The sequence below is a fragment of the Macrosteles quadrilineatus genome, unplaced genomic scaffold (assembly GCF_028750875.1).
Source record: "Macrosteles quadrilineatus isolate MER2022 unplaced genomic scaffold, UCM_ALF_1.0 Scaffold_3__2_contigs__length_128488019, whole genome shotgun sequence".
NCBI classification, from domain to species: domain Eukaryota; kingdom Metazoa; phylum Arthropoda; class Insecta; order Hemiptera; family Cicadellidae; genus Macrosteles; species Macrosteles quadrilineatus.
Window position 1 is genome coordinate 119,816,744 of NW_026542596.1, and position 20,599 is coordinate 119,837,342.

At 37.2% G+C, this 20,599-nt stretch overlaps 1 protein-coding gene across 1 annotated transcript in view; it reads left to right on the forward strand.

Annotated features, from left to right (window-relative positions):
• The first annotated feature begins 631 nt into the window (after window positions 1–631).
• LOC128989501 (cadherin-89D-like) overlaps window positions 632–20,599 on the forward strand; it is a 49,584-nt gene continuing 29,616 nt past the window's right edge. Inside the window, exons 1-6 of the mRNA XM_054411396.1 lie at window positions 632–1,387; window positions 3,026–3,181; window positions 3,868–3,976; window positions 9,083–9,285; window positions 14,347–14,475; window positions 18,504–18,707. Of these exons, the coding sequence (XP_054267371.1) occupies window positions 632–1,387; window positions 3,026–3,181; window positions 3,868–3,976; window positions 9,083–9,285; window positions 14,347–14,475; window positions 18,504–18,707 (1,557 nt within the window). The remainder of the gene's footprint in view (window positions 1,388–3,025; window positions 3,182–3,867; window positions 3,977–9,082; window positions 9,286–14,346; window positions 14,476–18,503; window positions 18,708–20,599) is intronic.

The following is a 20,599-nucleotide window of genomic DNA, read 5'->3' on the forward strand; positions in this document are numbered from 1 at the left end:
GTCGAAAGTGAACCGCTGCCGAGCGAGAGAGAAAGGATTAAACAACTTATAAACCAGATCGGTAGTTTAATTTCACCTGTTTGCAAACAGATCATTGTCTTTGGTAACGTTATCTTTACTTAATGTCAATTTGTTATCCATCTTTATCCATAACCCTAAATGACTATCGGTGTGTTTACCTTTATTTTATTTAGTTCTATGAAATTCTTTGACAACAACGCGTCCTCCTTGTATTGTTGAGTAATAGTAATAGAGTAATAATATAGTGAGATAATCTGTGTAGCTTTGTTTCTAACTATACCAGATTTGCATTAGCCAGGAAAAAGGATAAATAATCACAATCTACTAACATTTAGGATTGAACCAGCTACCTTTAAATGATCAGACGAGTACTATAACCAATCAGCTACCCAAAAATTGCATTTCAACAGCAGATGGGAACTAAACTGTAATCTCCTAATCCGTGGCATCACCGATTCGATCGATGATTGTGAACGTTGGTAAAATTTTTCTTAGGAGGTTTGTATATGCCACGTGATAGGAGCACGTCAATTATACAGTTTATATCTCCTTATGTTTGTACCCTGGTTTGGTCAACCTCCATGTTACCCTCGGTTTGTGGTGTTACAGGATGCCAGTTCTACCCGGCAGGCGAGTACCTCAGGTTTGTCCGGGTCCGTGTATTATACAGTTTATATCTCCTTATGTTTGTACCCTGGTTTGGTCAACCTCCATGTTACCCTCGGTGTGTGGTGTTACAGGATGCCAGTTCTACCCGGCGGGCGAGTACCTCAGGTTTGTCCGGGTCCGTGTATTATACAGTTTATATCTCTTGTTACCCTCGGTGTGTGGTGTTACAGGATGCCAGTTCTACCCGGCGGGCGAGTACCTCAGGTTTGTCCGGGTCCGTGTATTATACAGTTTATATCTCTTGTTACCCTCGGTGTGTGGTGTTACAGGATGCCAGTTCTACCCGGCGGGCGAGTACCTCAGGTTTGTCCGGGTCCGTGTATTATACAGTTTATATCTCTTGTTACCCTCGGTGTGTGGTGTTACAGGATGCCAGTTCTACCCGGCGGGCGAGTACCTCAGGTTTGTCCGGGTCCGTGTATTATACAGTTTATATCTCTTGTTACCCTCGGTGTGTGGTGTTACAGGATGCCAGTTCTACCCGGCGGGCGAGTACCTCAGGTTTGTCCGGGTCCGTGTATTATACAGTTTATATCTCTTGTTACCCTCGGTGTGTGGTGTTACAGGATGCCAGTTCTACCCGGCGGGCGAGTACCTCAGGTTTGTCCGTGTCCCGGAGTCCCTCCCTGTTGGAGGGGAAGTGCTACAAGTAGAGGTGCATCCTCGTCGCAACCTCACCATACAACCAGTAGATAAGGTAAGTCTTAATGTTAACTTTGGGGTTTAATTGGGCTTAGTTTAGTGTGGATTCTTCATCATTATTATATGAGCCTGCTGTATGTTATGTTCACATTTTATTGTTAAAACGAAGGAAATTTTCGACTTACTCTTTGTCAAACAGAAAAGTCAACCATGTACAGTAATGAAAATTTTCTCAACAAATAGGTACAGTCGTTTTCGCATTTAAACAATAGTTAGCTAATGTAGAAGAGTGTTTTAAACTTATATTAGTTCCTATGTGAAGTTTACCCTATACTATTTTACAATAATTTATTATTGCATAGAATAGCATAGCTAAGGCGTTACCTTTAATATTTTGGTTACGTATATTGGTCCATGATTTGTTTTGAAGATCGTTTCTTTTATTGTAGGTGAACAACCTACGACAAACAAACGATTTTTTTAGCGTCTTGTCACTTTTACAAAACTAAACTCTGTTGCTTGCAAAGTCAATGTGTATCATCAAAACTTGTTCTAAAATTAAAGTTGCAATAACTCTAACTTCTAAATATTTTTGCTTGAAGTCTAGCGAGAAACAGTGGACTGTTACAAAAACGAGACCTTCATACGGTTATAAGACGAAACGTGTACACTAGTAAAGAGGCTGTCATTGTCGATGGTTTCTACCAATAACGAAAATATTAAAATTTACGCACACGCAAAATGCAATAAATCTTCAAAAGGGGATAAGATTAAACTACCCAGCTGGGCGAAGGCCGGAAAGAAAGCCAGAGGACGAGGAGGCGAGGAGGACTGTAGAACAGGTTGCGGTGGTTCAAGGTCTCAGGACCCAAGGCCGAGAGAATGTGTCAATGATCTTTGCATAGTCATCTCCATCGACTGACTACTATAGCATGACTCTCAGCAATGCTTGATATTGTTGCAATACCTAATGTTTACACTCAATTTACTCCTATTCATTCATATTTGTTTGCTCGCTTATACCGCGACTAGTTCTTAGAACCCCATAACGGGTTTGTAAATTAAAAGGGTACGGGGAACGATTGTTAATAGTTGAACCGTGAGTTGAACGCAAAAATGTTCACACATAGCATTTCCCAATTCAACCGAAACGTCTCTTGTTAGTCAACCGATGTCAAATATCTGGGGAGCTGCCACCAGAGGTTACGCGACCTTTCTGGGGTGAAGATGCTTTTTGGTCCTATCTTTACATTATAGGATGTAGGTTCTAGCCCGGAACCATTCTGCACATTACTTCAGGCTTGGCTAGGTTTTGCGGGACTACCACTCAGATAAAATGCATTGGGAATTATCAGGATTTGAACCATGGACCTCAAAGGCCAGAGTCCCGCGCTCTACCATTAGACAATCTTGCTCTCCTAAGGTGAAGATGCTTAGGCACTATGTCCTCTTGTCCTCTCTTTGGCTTGCGCACCTAAGACTCGTAGAATCTTTAGCCAGAATATTAATTTCATGAATTAAGAATCCAATCATACAGTCTTGAATCATAATTAAGCCTTGAAGATTTCTTTGATATGAACCGGTAAGAGTCTAGCACAAACCAGCTTTACCCTCTTCTACTTCTAGAGAAAACTTGATAAATAAGACACAAGTTAAGGACTTCTATATTTAGTGATGTCCCTTGGTTTCGCAGGCGGAGGATGTCGAGTTCTTCAGGTACAGGGCCATCAACAAGACGACAGTGTCTGTACGGTTGGCTCAGTCACTGGAGGATCTTGTAGACTCTCCCAACCCCAGAAATGTGCTCAAGTTGCGACTGGTGTGTGACTATGACGATGGTGACGACACGGTAAGTCTACTGATGCTTAGTGGTATATACTTGAGCGATTTTGCAAGGTGTACAACCCCTTAGTCGTAATTATTGAAATATCCAGAAGTAAACACGCAATTTTTATTCTGGAATGAAATATTTCAACTTTTACCAAAGATTACATATGCTTGTTTTTACATATGGAAAACACCTATACATTATTATTTGTAATCACAAGTCGCTGAATTAAGAGCGAATTTGGTCGACCAACTAAAAATAATACGTAAAATTCTATATTCAATGAGATATCCTTCAATGTAGCAACAAAAATGGAATATTGTAAAAATCCTAGTAATTTCATGGCCATCTAATTGCTGTTGTATTAGTAAGTTAATTCCATTTCTTTCTATGCTGGCTATTCGATGATGAGGTTCATAAACTACGTGAAATGAACTGTACTAAGCTAACCTAACCTAACTTAAACGCTGCATCACACTGTAAAATAGTGACGGCTTTCTTGTTTAAGAGACCCAACCGTTAAAGAAACACATGAAAAATGTGTCAAAGATAGGTTAATTGAATAATCTTAGTTCCAATTGTACCTGGGTACATTTAGGTTATAATATCAATAGCAAATCCTATAAAAATACCTAGCATACTACTAGACTGATATCTGAGTTCAAGATGTGTGTTATAACAACTAAAACATGACGTTTGTTACACAGATAATGTCGTATCTATCAGTGACTGTGTATGTAGAGGACGTCAACGACCACGACCCAGAGTTTCTGAACACCCCGTACAAGGTCAGCGTGGACGAGCTCACCCCTACAGGTGTGTATAGTGTATACTTTGTATAACAACATAAAATAAATATGGGGTACCCTTCCTTCTCTGTGTAAAAAAGATTTGAAAAGTTATTATTTGACTTACAAGGTGATGTCTAAAGCCGTAAATAAGTTCATGTATAAAATAGCGCGATCAATGCTGCTGAGGTTTTTAACTTTTAAGCCATATCTAATAAATATAAACCATATCTGATTATAGATAAACTCTTGGTACATGCTTTCAAATGTTTGTAAACAATTGTTTTCGAGTACATATAATGTTAATACATACATTAGGCGTTATTTTTTTCTGACTGGAAGATCTTAAAAAAGAGTCATATGCATAAACAACTATATAACCCAACAAACGGGCAAATAAATATAAAAGACAAAACAGAATAGAATATAATTTTGCATTAATAGTACACAATGTAAACAGTACATAGTAGTTCTTTGAATCTTGTTCTTCCTGAAAGTTTGTTTTTTAATTTCATCAAATAACCCAAAAACTATTTTTACTGTAACTGTATGGTGCAACCTACCTTTCGCCTAAAACCTTCCCAAAACACCAATTAAATAGAACTTAAATAACCATTATATTACCAGTACCTCATTTGTTTCTTAGCAAAGCTTTGTCCAGAGGAAGAACTGCACTAATGTAACAGCTGTTTTGTGAGGTTTTGGCGGGAGAGTGACAGTAATGTTACAGCTGACTGACATCATATCTTGGGACTACTTTCCCACTCGGTTCACACACTTCTCCATTGTACAAACAAATCAACCAGTATAGCTGATACACTGTATCTACTTTGACAGTTCAATTTACTGTTCTCGCCGAATAACACGCTTTACGACTAGTTTATGTGTGTTTAGTAGTCAAAGTTTAGAGGTCTAGCCTTATATTATACAGTTAAATAACAATTAACCGTTTAGTAATCCGTTGGAAGTTGTATGTTAAGTTTGTCTCTGCAATAAACTGGGAATTTTCAACTAAAAGCCTCCCGTCTACCCTCGAATTTGAAGTACAATGTTTTGTTATGTCAAACAGTTTCCAAGACTTCAAAATGCCTAAATAAGTTAACGATCAACTCATACCTGCATCTGTATCTGCATAACTAATGCAGCTATAGCTGCAACCTGTAACCAGTTATTTTATTGTGGCTCGAGAAGCTTTTTAGCTAACGTTTTCACAATGCTTTGATACAATTATTTATTCACATTATTTGATAGAATATGCATTTCTTCAATTTAATTATATTTCAAACAATCATATTAAGGAGAAGTATTGTGTACAGAAATAACAATCTAACAAGGTACTTCATGGCTGTACCATTTACAAATTTGATTTTACAATTAAAAACAATATTCAAAAATTTTAAAGAAAAATATCGGTAAATATAGCACATTTTATTCCAAATCTGCCCAAAATAACCAAGGGTAAAAAAATGTTTTTGAATCATTCTTTGACTTAAAAACTCTGCACAAAGTCAGTAGTGGAGAACTGCCGGTTTTACCTCACTTTAGACATGTTTTTCCCATGTTATTCTTATGGGGATCATTTTTTGGCCACCAATTCCAAAAATCCTGATCTTTGCCCAAATATCCCTATAAAATTGTCAAACCTTATTTCTTAGTTATTCCCTATAAATATATTCGATATTAAGCAAAAAATAAAAAAAAAACTAATTATTTCATTTATTGACCCATGCATGTGTATATGTATAGTAGTATAGGTTGTCGCTGCCGTTTTTTGGGGTGCGGGGTTTTTGGGCCAACTCCCCCCCCCTCACCCCCTCACCACTCCCCTCTGCCCCATGCACAATTGCTAGTACATCTACCATTCCCCTTTCCAGTTGATATATTATATTTCTATTTCAAAATCATGTATGTGCGAACTCGGCTCATGGCGTGGGCATGCTCCCGGCTCATGGTTGTTTCTTGCCCCTAGTGGTGACGTGGTGAAAACGTCACTCACTTGGGCTTGCTCCTTGCTAGTCTTGGATCTGTTGAAGTAATTTTTACAAATTTTTAATTTCTAGCTGAAAATTTTTAAAATTTCCAAAATTTTGAAATTTTCGAAAAGTCTATAAATAGAAGTGACACAAATTTTTTTGTTATATATAAAAATGAGGCCCACCTGTCAACACTGCTCCGTGTCGCTCTCCACCAAAAGTAATATGATTCGTCACTACAAGGTAATTCATCAAATGAAGGTGAAACTGTGCAAAGTTTGTAATTTAATCTGTGATAGTAACATTGCTCTAAAATTGCATATATTACAAAGTCACAAGAGTTGTAATTTCTGTAAAACGAATATTGTTGGACATTTTAAAAGACATGTTAATTCTTGCATGAAATGTCCATACACAATGATTAAATTTGTTGGTGAATCGATTAGAACTGACCTTGAAAATACTCTGAAGTCTTGTCCTCTACCGATAAAATGGACTTTAGTTAGGAGAATCAAATTTATAAAATATTCAATGGATCAAAATGGTAAATTAGTTAATGAAAAAGAATGTATAGCAGATTTTCGAAGCCTTACTACCTTAACTATTGAGAAGAGAGATTTAAAGCCTCAAATTGAAAATGCACTTTCAAAGATTGATGCTTCCATACACAAATATCAAGCCCAAGGCAGTGGATGGATATATGACCATACTAAATATTGGCAGTTGCATGTTTACAAGTATAAACCCCTAACTCCAAAGTCATATATCCCCACACCAAAAAGTATTCAATCAAAACATGCTGTTTTAAATATAAAGAATTCTGACAATAGATGCTTTCTTTGGTTGATTTTAGCAGCTTTACATCCAAGGTATGCAAACAATGCTGACAAGTTGACAAGGTCTCAAACAAGTTGTCGCCGACCGTCCTTGCACTAAGGAGCGCCAGTGAAAGTACACAGGATACTGTTTCACTCATTACCGGCTTTGGATGGGAAGAAAGATGCGATTCGTTCGTATTTATCTGAAAAGTACATCATTAGAACACTAGAACATCCTGTAGAACCTGATCCTCCTCCACCGCAAAACCTGGCAAATTACACGAGCGATAAACTATTGCAATCCACAACCAGATCAACTTATCGCACGAGTTTCCAAATAAAGCATCGTTCAGATTAATATGTATAACTGGTTTAGTGCGTTTGAGGATCGGTTACTAATATCATGTTCGACGGCTCGCCAATCTGGACAGATCTAGGTATTAATTTGAAAACGGCACTACTGCATTCAGAGAAACGGAAACGAAATCACATGATGGAAATAACGTCTTAACCCGTGAAAATTGCTCGTATATTGATGATGGGACTTTGTCTGTGATAATACGTAATCGGTTCTGTTTATAGTAGGATTGTACTGATGAACAACAATAATATTTGAAAGCCTACGTTAAATGTTGAGAAAATCATTAATTTGGATTATATCCTTCCTACTAGATATATATATATATATATCTATATATATATATCCTACTAATATTATAAATGAGAAAGTTTGGATGTATGGATATATGGATGTATGGATGTATGTTTGTGACAAGTGAACGCGAAAAATACTGGTCGGATTGGGCTGAAATTTGGCATGATGATAGCTCACATTCCCGATTAACATATAGGCATATTCTTATTTCAAAAATCCTTTTGGGCTCCGCCCCAGTGGCTCTGGAGTTTCCCATGTTAACCTTATGAGAAATGGAATTATTGAATCTTAACAGCTGTTTCAATTAAACAAGTTGGTTCTGTTCTTTGATGTTCAATAGCATTAAAGTTACAAGGATTACCAACAGGGTGCAGCACTATTATTTCTTTTACATTTATGACAACAGCTAATTTGCAACCAAAAGGTGAGTGAGCGTTGCGAACGAACTTCAACCTGGAGGCGAGTTAGGGTAGCGAACGAGCTAACCCGAAGGCAAGTGAGCGCAGCGAACGAGCTCCAACCTAAAGGTGAGTGAGCGTAGCGAACGAGCTCCAACCTAAAGGTGAGTGAGCGTAGCGAACAAACTTCAACCAGGACGTGATTGAGCCATGCGAACGAGATAATCTTGAAAATTAAGAAGTTAAACGGGGCAAAGCCCGCGGGTTACAGCTAGTAATATTATAAATGAGAAAGTTTGGATGTTTGTGACAAGTGAACGCGAAAAATACTGGTCGGATTGGGCTGAAATTTGGCATGATGATAGCTCACATTCCCGATTAACATATAGGCATATTCTTATTTCAAAAATCCTTTCGGGCTCCGCCCCAGTGGCTCTGGAGTTTCCCATGTTAACCTTATGAGAAATGGAATTATTGAATCTTAACAGCTGTTTCAATTAAACAAGTTGGTTCTGTTCTCTGATGTTCAATAGCATTAAAGTTACAAGGATTACCAACAGGGTGCAGCACTATTATTTCTTTTACATTAATTTATGACAACAGCTAATTTGCAACCAAAAGGTGAGTGAGCGTAGCGAACGAACTTCAACCTGGAGGCGAGTTAGCGTAGCGAACGAGCTAACCTGAAGGCAAGTGAGCGCAGCGAACGAGCTCCAACCTAAAGGTGAGCGAGCGTAGCGAACGAGCTCCAACCTAAAGGTGAGTGAGCGTAGCGAACAAACTTCAACCAGGACGTGATTGAGCCATACGAACGAGATAATCTTGAAAATTAAGAAGTTAAACGGGGCAAAGCCCGCGGGTTACAGCTAGTAAATCTATAAATCAAGGGAATGTTTCAAAGAGATATTTGTGAAAATAACTGAAATTACGTTTTTATGTAGATTCTAATAATTATCATTTCTTACAAAAAATTGAAGTTGGCCAGTAGTAGTTTTACATGTCATACAATTAGGATATTGGCTGACCAATTTGTGGTACTAGTGCATCCTTATTGTCATAATTTGTTACAGATAGTTTTCTGTTTGAAGTGCACGTATTTTATATCTCTGTACGTCTTCTAACATGTATGTACGTGATCTAATATGGCTAATGTCTTTTAGCGTTCCAACATATCTGTACGTACTCAAACATGTATTAATAGTGATCTGACATGTCTTTACGTGTCCAATCATGCATGTACGTATTCACAACTTGCCTGTGAGTGTTCTAACACGCCTGTTGATGTCCCAGGTATCACGATATTCCGAGGTATTCACGCCGTGGACGGAGACAAGCCCAACACCCCCAACTCGGAGCTGCAGTACGCCATCGTCGCCGGCAACGACAAGGGCAAGTTTACGCTGGAGAACTCTCCTCGGGCCGCGCTGGTGCTCAGGAAACCTCTGGACTTTGACACCGGAGACACTGCCTTCAACCTCACCATCATGGCGGCCGTGAGTACCTACAGCACCTTGCTTTCGTTTTTGTCCTACCTTTACATCGTAGGACTCTAGGCTCTAGTTTGAAATCGTTTTGGCCACTACTTTAGACCAGGCACCATGTCGGGGGAAGAAGTTTAGACACTCGAGTTTGAAGCTCTACAGAAAAGTAACCAAACTACTTAGAAAAACACGGAGTATATTTAATTTTTTTTGTTATATTCTACGTATTCCTGTAAAAACAAAAAAAAATAGCTTGTTTAAAATTTTTTTATGGCGGCTGGAAGGTAGAAACCCCCGTTTTAGGGTATCAAAAATAATAATATATCTTTTTAATTCGGGAAAATAAATATAATTAATTTAATTAATCTACCCTGCTACTGACTTAAAAAATTCACACAATGTAAACTAAACGTCAGAACTACATCAAACCATACAATATAGGTATATTTGTATGGTTTCAGAATCATTACTTTACCCATAAAGTTTTTGTTGTTGAATTTGCATGTAATTTCTTCTCAAAAACAGCAAACGAAAAAAAATTAAAATCTTGTTTTAAATGTTGAAGGAAGACCACAATTAATTGGCGAGATTTTTACCCGGGTCTTTGGGGACCGTAGCACTTTTATCCTAGATCAGATAACTTAAAACGGTTGTTAGAAACGGAAATTGTTAACAAACTATGCTCGTAAATAAAGTATAGGAATTATTTGCAAGTTGTTCAAAGAATTACTGCAGTTTTTTTTGCTTGTTTTGTGATCAAGAATTTCCGTCTCTAGTTGGGAAGGAATCTGAGGAAACTATTAGAAAACCTCGAAAGAAGCAACAACTGAAAAATGCAAATGTTTGGAGCAGCAAAACAAAGAAGTAAAACACCAGGAAGCGATCAACATCCATTCCATTCTATTCAAGTGTTATGTCTATTTTTTTTAAAATATACATTTTTCAATTTTAGTCAATTGAATTTAAATTCAAATGTAAATATACACAGTTAAAATATGTAAACACACATTTAAACACCATGTTTGGACCATGTTTCAATTTTTTATTAAAATATACTTGTAAGTGAAAACATTTTTATAGGCATAATTTTTTAAAACGTAACAGGCTAACACTAAAAATAGTCAAATTCAGTTGCATTTTATTAACAATTAGATTTTTGTAATATTCACAATGATTTAGAGTTGTTATACTGTAATTTCGATTCTGCAATAAAAAATTGGGAATCCATTAGGCAAGGAAGAATACAGTTAAATCCAAGGAGCATCCCACTTCCTTTTCCAAAATAAATTATAAATGTCATAAATATCGCCAGGGAGGCATAATAGACTGAGTTTTCATCTAACTGTGGTTGGAAAAACCTAATACACCGAAAACATTTCCTTCTGCACTTATCAATTCCGCATTTTACAAAGTATTCCGACCCGCCAGGTTGGCCTTTTCCCGCGGAATCTCAAAAGCCGTGTCATCTTCCCGCGAGCACCGTAAACTCACAGTTACGCACTGGGAGGAATTTCGACCTCCGACCGCAGCCTGTAGATTACCCTTGGACTATTACCTCCGTGGAGTCTAGAAGAGGCGAGGAGAAGAGGAGGGACGATACGCAAGGTGTTAGATTGAAGATAGCCGCCATTACCACGGTTATGGACCGTTTAACTCTTTAAAATCGCGTTCCGGGCCTACCAAACTTTCAACTTACCGTAAACCTGTTTGAATTTACACGGATAATTCGATGTCTTCATTATACTATGATTGAATTTCTTTCACGTACTAATTGCTTGTTAGCTTGTGGTGATTAATTCCCATATGAGTAACGTAATTGAGTTTATAACGTGCTCTCTACTGAATGAGCTGTGTAATTGTGTGCTTTATACTTAAGAGGGTAATTTGTGGAACATCGGTTTACAGGCTTACGGGCGTTTGGTTGACTTAGCATGAGCGTCTTAGCTTAGGAACTTTATAATATTTTCCCAGGAAATCCTCTATACCTCGATTCAGAACGGCTACGCGATAGAAAATGGTGTGCAGTCCTCTGAAGAGTGTAAGAACTAAGAACGATATAAATTAGTGGAAATATATTCTTCTCAAGTAAATTTTCAAACAAACATCTAAAATCAAATTAGAGTGAATTTTAGAAGGAAGCGAGTAAATTACAAGTAATCGTTTACTCTTAGGGTTCTTTTGGAAACGTTTACCCAAAATGTTTGGTGACTAATGTGAAATGCTGTTGTATTTTTGTCACTCTTCTAGTAGGCTGTGTGATGATTTAAGGGTTTAATCATACTGTTCAAATTTTAATACTAACAGTCTCGTATGTGGTTATTGTATCATTGTACAATTCTTAGACTCCTACTGTTCTTTTTTCATTTAAAATAAATGCATGAAATGTGAGCTGCAGTACTATCCTTTTTGTAATATTAATCAACACTTTTCATAATTCAACATAACATTTTGAAGATCAAAAACGTGCGAGAATCCCCCTTTCTCTAGTTGACACAGTTGTGGATGGTGTGCGAAGGTGACAAACATCTGTAGGTAGAGGGCAGAGGTCAGAGGTGGCGGTCACTCATACCGCCTACATACAAACAACACTGGACCTAGCCTACTACCCTGCGGGACACCTCATCTGCATAACGGAACCAACTAGCGAAAATGTCGCAGAATGTGTCACATCAAGAGATATGCTTTCCTGTTCAGGAGAAAGCGTTATCCTAAAATGGGAGAAGGATTTTTACATATGCTGTTGAATGTGATTAATAGGCGATACTATACGGATTCTTATTTATAATTTAGTTGTCAACTCTTTATGGTGAAGTTATGTAGATAGGAAAGAATTGAGAGGAATTTTGACGGATTTGTTTGCACAAAAATATTGTTCTTTAAACTGATATTCCCATGAATATTAACTGTGTATGAGGTGGTATATTCCACCTATAGGGCCTAAAGTGACACACATTTCGGAACCTAATATGCTTGTGGTGAACAATATGTTTAGTTAAACTGCGCAATCAGGATAACTAAATCACAAAACAATAATTTCCTACAATGTTTACCTTTCGAAATTTTTGGCAACAATTCTCTCCTTCTTGAATTCTTACTTTATACAACAGCTGTTACCGTAATTTAGAACCAACAATTATCACTTCGCAAACACAGCTTAAATTGAAATCTAATGTTCATAAAAATGTTATATTTTATTGTTATTATTATTATAGTAACTGCTCCTAACGAAACGATGCTATTACATTTTATCAATCGGGACTATTTTCTTCTGCGAAACCAGCGTATAGTTACGTCTCCATCTTAATGGTACTGGTATCTAAATCAAAACTAGATTCCTCAACTAATTATGTGTCTGTTTCTTCTCCAATTACTCAATTAGGTGCATAAAGAAAATAATGCGCGGTTAACGTCACGCCCGGTTTGCAAGGTGACAAAAACGTAATTGTCGCGCAAGGATTCCAAGACAATTAGCAGCGACGTACAGTGACGTCATAAGACAGTTGTGTCTTTGTTACATAATGTCATTAAACAGACAGTTCACGGGAATGTGTTGGTTACTCTAGACAGAGAAATATTACACCGCAACGAAACCGGGCAAATTAAAAGTGTGTCGTTTGCACCAGTGTGGTAAAATGTCACTGTTTCACTTACTTAGTTATGAAATTGTTGGTACATTCTTTGAAATTAAAAAGAAGAGTGTTTGAAATATGTTTGATGAAATTACTTAGTACAATTTGTTTATTAATTTAACTGGGTACACAGTGAGCCATGGAGTACTGATTGAAATGCAAGGCACACGATAGCAATACAGGATTAACGCATGAAATAAAATAATAAATTATTAAAAATGTTTAAACCGTACATAGTTACGAATATAAAGAGGTTGAGTAATTGGTCCATGCAGATGTAACTAAATCAAATTATCTACTGATCTAAATGAATCAAGCAATTAATATTCAAATAAATTGTTCCTGATATGTAATATCATTGTCAGCGAAAACACAATTGACACAAATTTAAACTGTCTTCTTCCTTAACACAGCATCTATAAAAGCACTTAATTAATAGAAAATCAAATGTCAACTTCAACTTATATGCAAAATATATGTTTGAAAAACCCATCAATAAAACAAAATTGAAATTCATGTCGAGAGTAGACTCAACTGCAAATAACATTAGTTAGAATTTAAAGTGTCCGATTTTGGATACACTAATAAACATATTACGCCTTTAACCCTCAAAGTGAGCCTTAAAATATATTCAACAAACGATTTTCTCTCCCATAAGTCACCAGCTGTAAGGGGCGTTGGATAAGTGTGCCGATATCCGCCTGGTGCCCACAGCAAGTGATGACCGTGAGTAAGGGTCACAATTTGACCCCTGACCCCAACACTTGACTAACAGATTCGCGGCAACTGGCCAGGACAAGTTTCTACCTTCTACCATAACTCTGCAAGGGTCACGGTCAGCTGTTTATCAACGTCTAGCGGTCTTTGGACTTTCGTTATTTGAATAATCGACTCATCTTCTGATTTAGCGACCCTGTAAATATCTAGGACTGTTAGTCTAGTAGTTGTTACCATTGCGAATAGATCTAATTTCCCTCGATTTTGTATAGGGCAATGTTATAATTGAGGTTAAAAATGTCATAAGACAAATAATTAACGAATTCTAGTTAAATTATTGATTATTTTAAAATTTCAGATTAAAATTGTCGATTTCATTATGTCAATATAGTTTGGATTTTAGGTAAAGAGTAATGGAATTTTACAAAGAATGAAATTATAGTGTTAATAATGTACTGCGATTTGCGGATTCTTCAGCTACGGCCACGTTGCATCATTGAAACGCCATAGTTTGTGTATCGATCTCCCAAGATTTGGGAGTAACTTACGAAATACACCAGCGAACCCCAAACAACAATGAACACATCTACTAACACTACTACTACACATACTACTAACAATGAGCACAGTAAAAAAAAAAACACCCTGTATAGCTGACACTCTCAACACTTATAATTTCCCTATTTCTATGTACCATGTTTAATTCTCTCTCTTTGCGCTGTTGCAGGACCAAGGCAAGCCTCCTCGAGCAGCCACAGCCAACCTGCAGGTGCTGGTGACAGACAGTGATGACCTCAGCCCCAAGTTTACCCGTGACATTTATCGCACTCAGATCATGGAGTTCTACCCTATCACGGTCAGTGCACAACTAACATAGCCTAGAGATTAGATTTCTCCAATGAACAGTATAAACGCGATGTTGCGTTGACTCATATTCTAACACTAACAAAAATCCTCATCATTCGCATACCTATGCGAATTGGATACTGTAAAATCCTTGTGTAGTTGATTCAACAGAACGAGATTGCCACTCGCAAATACGTAAAACGTTGAACAATGTCTTAAAATGTTCCATTTGAATATTGTAAAATAGCTCATTTAAACTGTACAGATTTTTTTAGTTAATTTTAAAATACGCCAGTTTTTAGCAGACTGTTCCATTTAATTGTTTTTATTGAGTTTTATCAGTGTTTTACACATTTTGTAAACTATGTTTTCGGAAGGAAAAAATTTATTATAATAACTACTGTAAATGATAAATGTTAGTTCCATCGATACATAAAACAATGGGCCTAACCTAATCTACTCTTGTGTGGATTTGCAAATAATTATGAATCTATAATAAACTACAATAAGTTACAAGTTTTAACTTGTAATAGCGATATTTGCATCTGGCGATCAGCTGATTTAATATTAGTTTGTACAGTAGTTTATTATGAAACAGGCACCTGGTATGCATAATCTGATCATATAGAACATGTGTGTTATAATTTAACCGCTGATTGTTGTATTGTTATTTCCTTGATTTGTTATTTGTTAACTTTTTGTTGTTCACAATTTGAGTTCGTGGTTAAAGTGTGTCCATATGTTATGTATGTGTTTCTAAAGTTATGTGCTTAATGTTTACCATTAATTATTATTAGCGGGTACAGTGGTGTATGGATTATATAACCGTTATTTTTCTAGAGACCGTTGTATTTAACCACAACAAGCTCTATTGCTAGTACAATCATATACAAATTAGCCTACTTTCCATTATTACTCGTCCCTTTTCGCTGCATTACATGGTTGACAAGACAAATCATAGGAAGTATGCAAATATAGTTACTGTATGGTTGTCTTGGACATTTTGGCTCCCAGTCTATCCTCACTCCACTCTTACACGTTTGCGTTCTTATACAGACTTTGTTTTATACGTAATCTCTACAACTAGCAATGCAGTTTTTGTAATACTACTTTGCAATTTTGTTAAACCATTTTTAAACTTTTGGTTATGTGATTTCAAAATGCTTCATCTACATTTAATCCACCTATTTACAGCTACAAACCTTAGTACATCCTATTACATAAATGCATTGAGCTTATTGAAATAGCAGCATTGCCTGCAACTATAAAACAGGATTTATTGCAATTTTGATTTATAACTCCTAGGTCCCTAACTCCTCTTTAAATCTCTGCTAGTAACGGTAAAAGGAAGTTCAGAAGCGACCTTTGGCCTTAAATGCCGAAGGAATCTGCTGGAGCCCGACTGACCGCTAGAACACCATCCCATGGCCTCTAGCCATATGCTGTATTCACATGACTCGGCCTCTAGGCTGAGATACGACCTTGTCAATTTGAAGGAGGAACCTTGTTAGTGAATGATTTGTATAAGAAAATATGAGTGCACATAATTTACAACATTAATAGTGGTGTATTTTGTAGAAAATTCAGTAAAATTAAGAAATATAACTCATCTCAAAATATTGAAAAAACACATTTTTTATTGTTGAAACACTTTTTTATATTTGGCTGTTTCATTGTTTTAATTTTATCACTATTTGTACGTAACATGTACAACCTATTAAAATACATTTCTTCCATCACCACTGTATGTCGATTGTCGAGGACTACAATTCGTGTAAGCTACCTAAGAATTAATTATTTAAAACGAGGAACGAGGGCCAGATCGTCTAATGTCAGTCAAAGCAGTCTGTGGAACATTATGCAGCTGCGACCGGAGCTGTGAAGAGAACGAATCTGTAATAGCTGTTGGAGAAGCATCAAGGAATATTTTATTTGCGATCCGATATTTCAAAGATTTGCAATGCTTTCTTCTGCATTCTTGGGGACCTAGGAAATGATAAGGAATTTCCCTCTGATAAACCATGTAGTTTAATGAAAAATTAGTTTACTATTATCGGGTTGGATTTACTAAGAGGGTTGAAAAGTCACCAGGCTACGTGAATTGAGTATTTAAGACGGTACGGTTTTTTCTCAATAACTGATACCTTCAGACATAACCCGCTCAATAAAATCTATCGTCTAAAGTGAAACTCACAACAATCATATTTTTAACCTCTAGTCTGCGGAAGTCGAGGGCATCAGCTGGGCAATTATAGTTATAGACAATTAGAGCAGAGCGGCGCGAGTAGCGTTTTCACTCTCGACAACCGGAGTGGAGTGAGGATGAGACGTAACCGTAACCGCCCAGTTATGTGATGTGACGCATCCCTTTCACACCACTTGACTCCGCTTCACTCCTGAGCCTTGTGCGGGGCGAAAGCGCCGTTATCTTCAGCAAGGTCGTTCATTTTTCTAATGACGAGTAGAGTCCGAAGGTCAAATGCCTTCCTGATGTCGACGCTGAATCGAAATCACCTCATGAAGAACTTTCCCAGAAACCTTTACATTTTTGTAGTTTCCGTTCGTTAATGGTAAAATGTAGCATCGCAGATGGTAGTTTCAGTGGTTGAAATGTATAGAATGTGTTGCCGCTAATCAATTGGCATTTTTTGTTGTTTAGTAAGGTAGTAGAGGTTTAATGGAAGTTGTATGTGCCATTGTATAGATGAAAAATACGTGGTTTAAGCTATAGGCCTACTGTTGTCGTTTGACCTATTTTCTCCACATGTCATACCCTACCCTCCGTTCACGTTGAAACATATAATCAATTATTGAATTATGTTCAACCAACGAATCAGTGGCAATGTGAAATGATTTACCAATGTTCTTCATCTAAAAAACTGAAAAAAATCTTCTGAACACAATATTATATGGATTGACGTCAATTTAAACTAGTCTAGGGACGGGCGTATACAGATTACAGATTTATCACATTTTCACAGATATACAGTTATTTAGCCCCACACATAGTCCCAAATCGCAAGTGTTAGTTTGAAATATTGGAAAAGTCTCAGTTATCACAAAATCACACCTCTATTAACGTTTTACAGTCCAATAAATCAACTATATTTTATCTGAGGTGGAGAAAAGCTAATTTCCTTCCGGCCCAGTTACCGAAATGTGCGCCAAATTATGAATTTCGGTTTCGGTACACGCAAGTGAACTTTTGCAGAGATAAATCAACAATTTTACATCAACGACAATCTTCCTGTTAAGTATAGTGTTTTGACTCCGAGACTGCTTTGAATCGAAGGACGGATCAAACCTAACCTCAAACCTCACACCGAGATCAACATTCACCGACACTGTAATCAAGTCAGCAGTGTATGAATTCCCGCCACCAGTACCATATGATTAGCAGTTCACGGCTTCCTTGATTAGCACCGAACATCCTCTGTGATTATTGCTTCTTAATGAATCCATTGAAACAGTTATATACATTTGTGACTCAAATGACCCCCGATTAATCCTGTCTGTCTTTTAAAACGGGACCTGCACATCGACTAGAATAGAAGTTGGAGTATTTGCGGAAAAATGTACAGTGAGCTGTTGCTTTTGCATGTAATAGGAGTTAAGATTATTTTGAACCGGGTGATTTTGATGGGATTAAAAAATAACCTAGACCAAAGGTATCTCCAGATAAAGCCCCTAAGGAATTTTCAGGAAAAAATTCTGATAAATTGTTGACTTAATTAACACAATACACCTGTTTGCATAAATCACAGCTAACTCTTTTCTAATTTCATGATGGCTGGCCACTGGATCGTTAAAATTAGCACTAATAAGGTTTAAATTACCTGGCTACTGTCTCCGATCCTCGGTATAGTTTTAAGAAACTACAGCTGTTTCATGCCTTACATTGGCACCAATGGCTGGCGTTCACCAAACCTGATGATGTGCCAATGTAAGGCATGAAACAGCTGTAATTTCTTAAAACTATACCGAGGATCGGAGACAGTAGCCAGGTAATTTAAACCTTATTAGAACTCTTTTCTACAGGGTAAAAGAATCCACCAAGCTCTCAGGTTCACTCCTCCGATCCACGCATATGACCAGGATCGGTCCCTCAATGCTACCATCAGGTATGACATCATTGCTGGCAACGAGAGACATCTGTTCTCCCTGGACCCTCACAATGGGACGCTGTTCTTGGAGCGAGAATTGGACTTGGACACTCTTCCTGGGAACACTTTCACGCTTCAGGTAAGAGAAGAAGGATAAAAATGTGACAGTTTCATGTCCAATAAAGTATTGGTAGAGGAAACACATAATATAGTTTAGTGAGTATGTAGAGTGCACAGAGAAGTACAGTACTCGCAGCTAGTCTGGGCGCTCGGCCGCGCTAGGGCGGGGGGTGTAGAGGGGAGTGTTTATTGCTCATTTCAAAAAACATCTGGCCCACACAGCTCTCTGGGGTTGTTCAGCGAGGCTGTGGGGTGAGCGAGCCGTTACTCTCAGCACGGCTAGTACACAAGGGTCCGCGCGCCCAGACTAGCTGCGACTACTGTAAGACACAGAGGAAACATTCAATGGTACACTTAAGTGGTGTCTAGCGCTAGTGCTGGTGTCTAGGGCAATGACCCACCTCAGCTCTCATGAGTACAGTGAAGATAGCAGTGTGCCCTGTGCGATAGGAATTTCCGCACAGGGCTCGCCATTCAGGCTTATTCTTACCTGTTACAAGTATATTTTCCACCCAGAGCTGAAAGCGCTTGGTTGTACAATAAGCTCCTCCCCTCTGTACCTTATTTCTCTGTAATATGGTAAAGCTAACACCATTCATCTAAGGGAAGTGTAATTTTACATGTAGATCATAATTGGAAAATGATTCACGATTCACCAAGAGCATAAATCAGGCCGAGGGGTGCTAAAAACACGCCATAAAGTAAAAAAAGCTAAGAATGACTATTCCCTCCCCTAAAAATTGAAATGTGATTTATGTGATCATTGACAGGTCAAAGTTATATAGGACAAATGAAGAAATGTAATTGTAATTGAATTGTTTGGATTAATGTTTGAGTTTATGAGATTTTATGATACACAATTATAGTTGAAGCTTAATAAAAAAAATCCTATTTTATTCGTATTCTGAAGGCAAATATTATTTTCCTGCAGTTCTTAAATTTAAACTCAGTTTTATAGGATCTTCAGTAAAGTGTTTCATGACTATTTATAATATCCAGATGATACTGTACTGGCTGAGTAGCCAAGTGGTTATAGTGCTTGTCAAATAGTCGCTGGTTCAATCCTGAGAAAAGTCAGTAGCTTTTTGATACTTCAAAACTGGACCCAGCTGTCCCTCATCATCAGGCTTTAAATCAAAGTTTCTGTTTAAGAAAACTGACCTTAGTCACTAACAAAGCTACACACATCATTTCATTTCATTCTATTACTCATCTTTCACTCATATTCAGAGTCCTAGCTGTGTTAAATTAATGATAATTGTAAGTCCAAAAATGACTTCTTATTATTTATTGTGATTAATTTGGTAACAAGCACCTACTGTGCTTTTATCACCATGTTGAATAACTACTGCTAACTGTACTCCTGCGATGCTAATTGCACCTCACATTAGTGACACGAGTTTCCTGCAATCCATCCTCAATATATCAATTAAAATCAGGTTTTACTGTTATCAATTGCTTGTAAATGCACGTTTCTTGGCTTTTATAGATGCAGCTAACTAGCCACTAACCATTAACTACATTTTAGTGTGTGTTTGTTTGAATGTATATGTGCAAGTAAATGCAGTGGTAGTTGAATTCTTCTTGAATTATAGTCGATAGGGAAAATCAACACAGAACTCAATGCTGAATAAGCTCAACTACTAGATCTTTTCTAGTTACATTTCAACATCACAAACTCATTATCATAGTGATGCAACTCAAGACTGCAGTTTTCCCTCCAAAATTATGCATAAGGAATCTGTTTCAGAGGGAATTATAGACTTGATTTTTAAATTCCACATCTGTTCTCACAACACAAATAGTTACTATAATTATTGGTGAAATAAGTGCTCTAAGTAGGTCACTGTATTATTATTCACTAAATATTTTACTACCTTTTTCAGGACAAATTCTAGAAAAGTTAGTTTA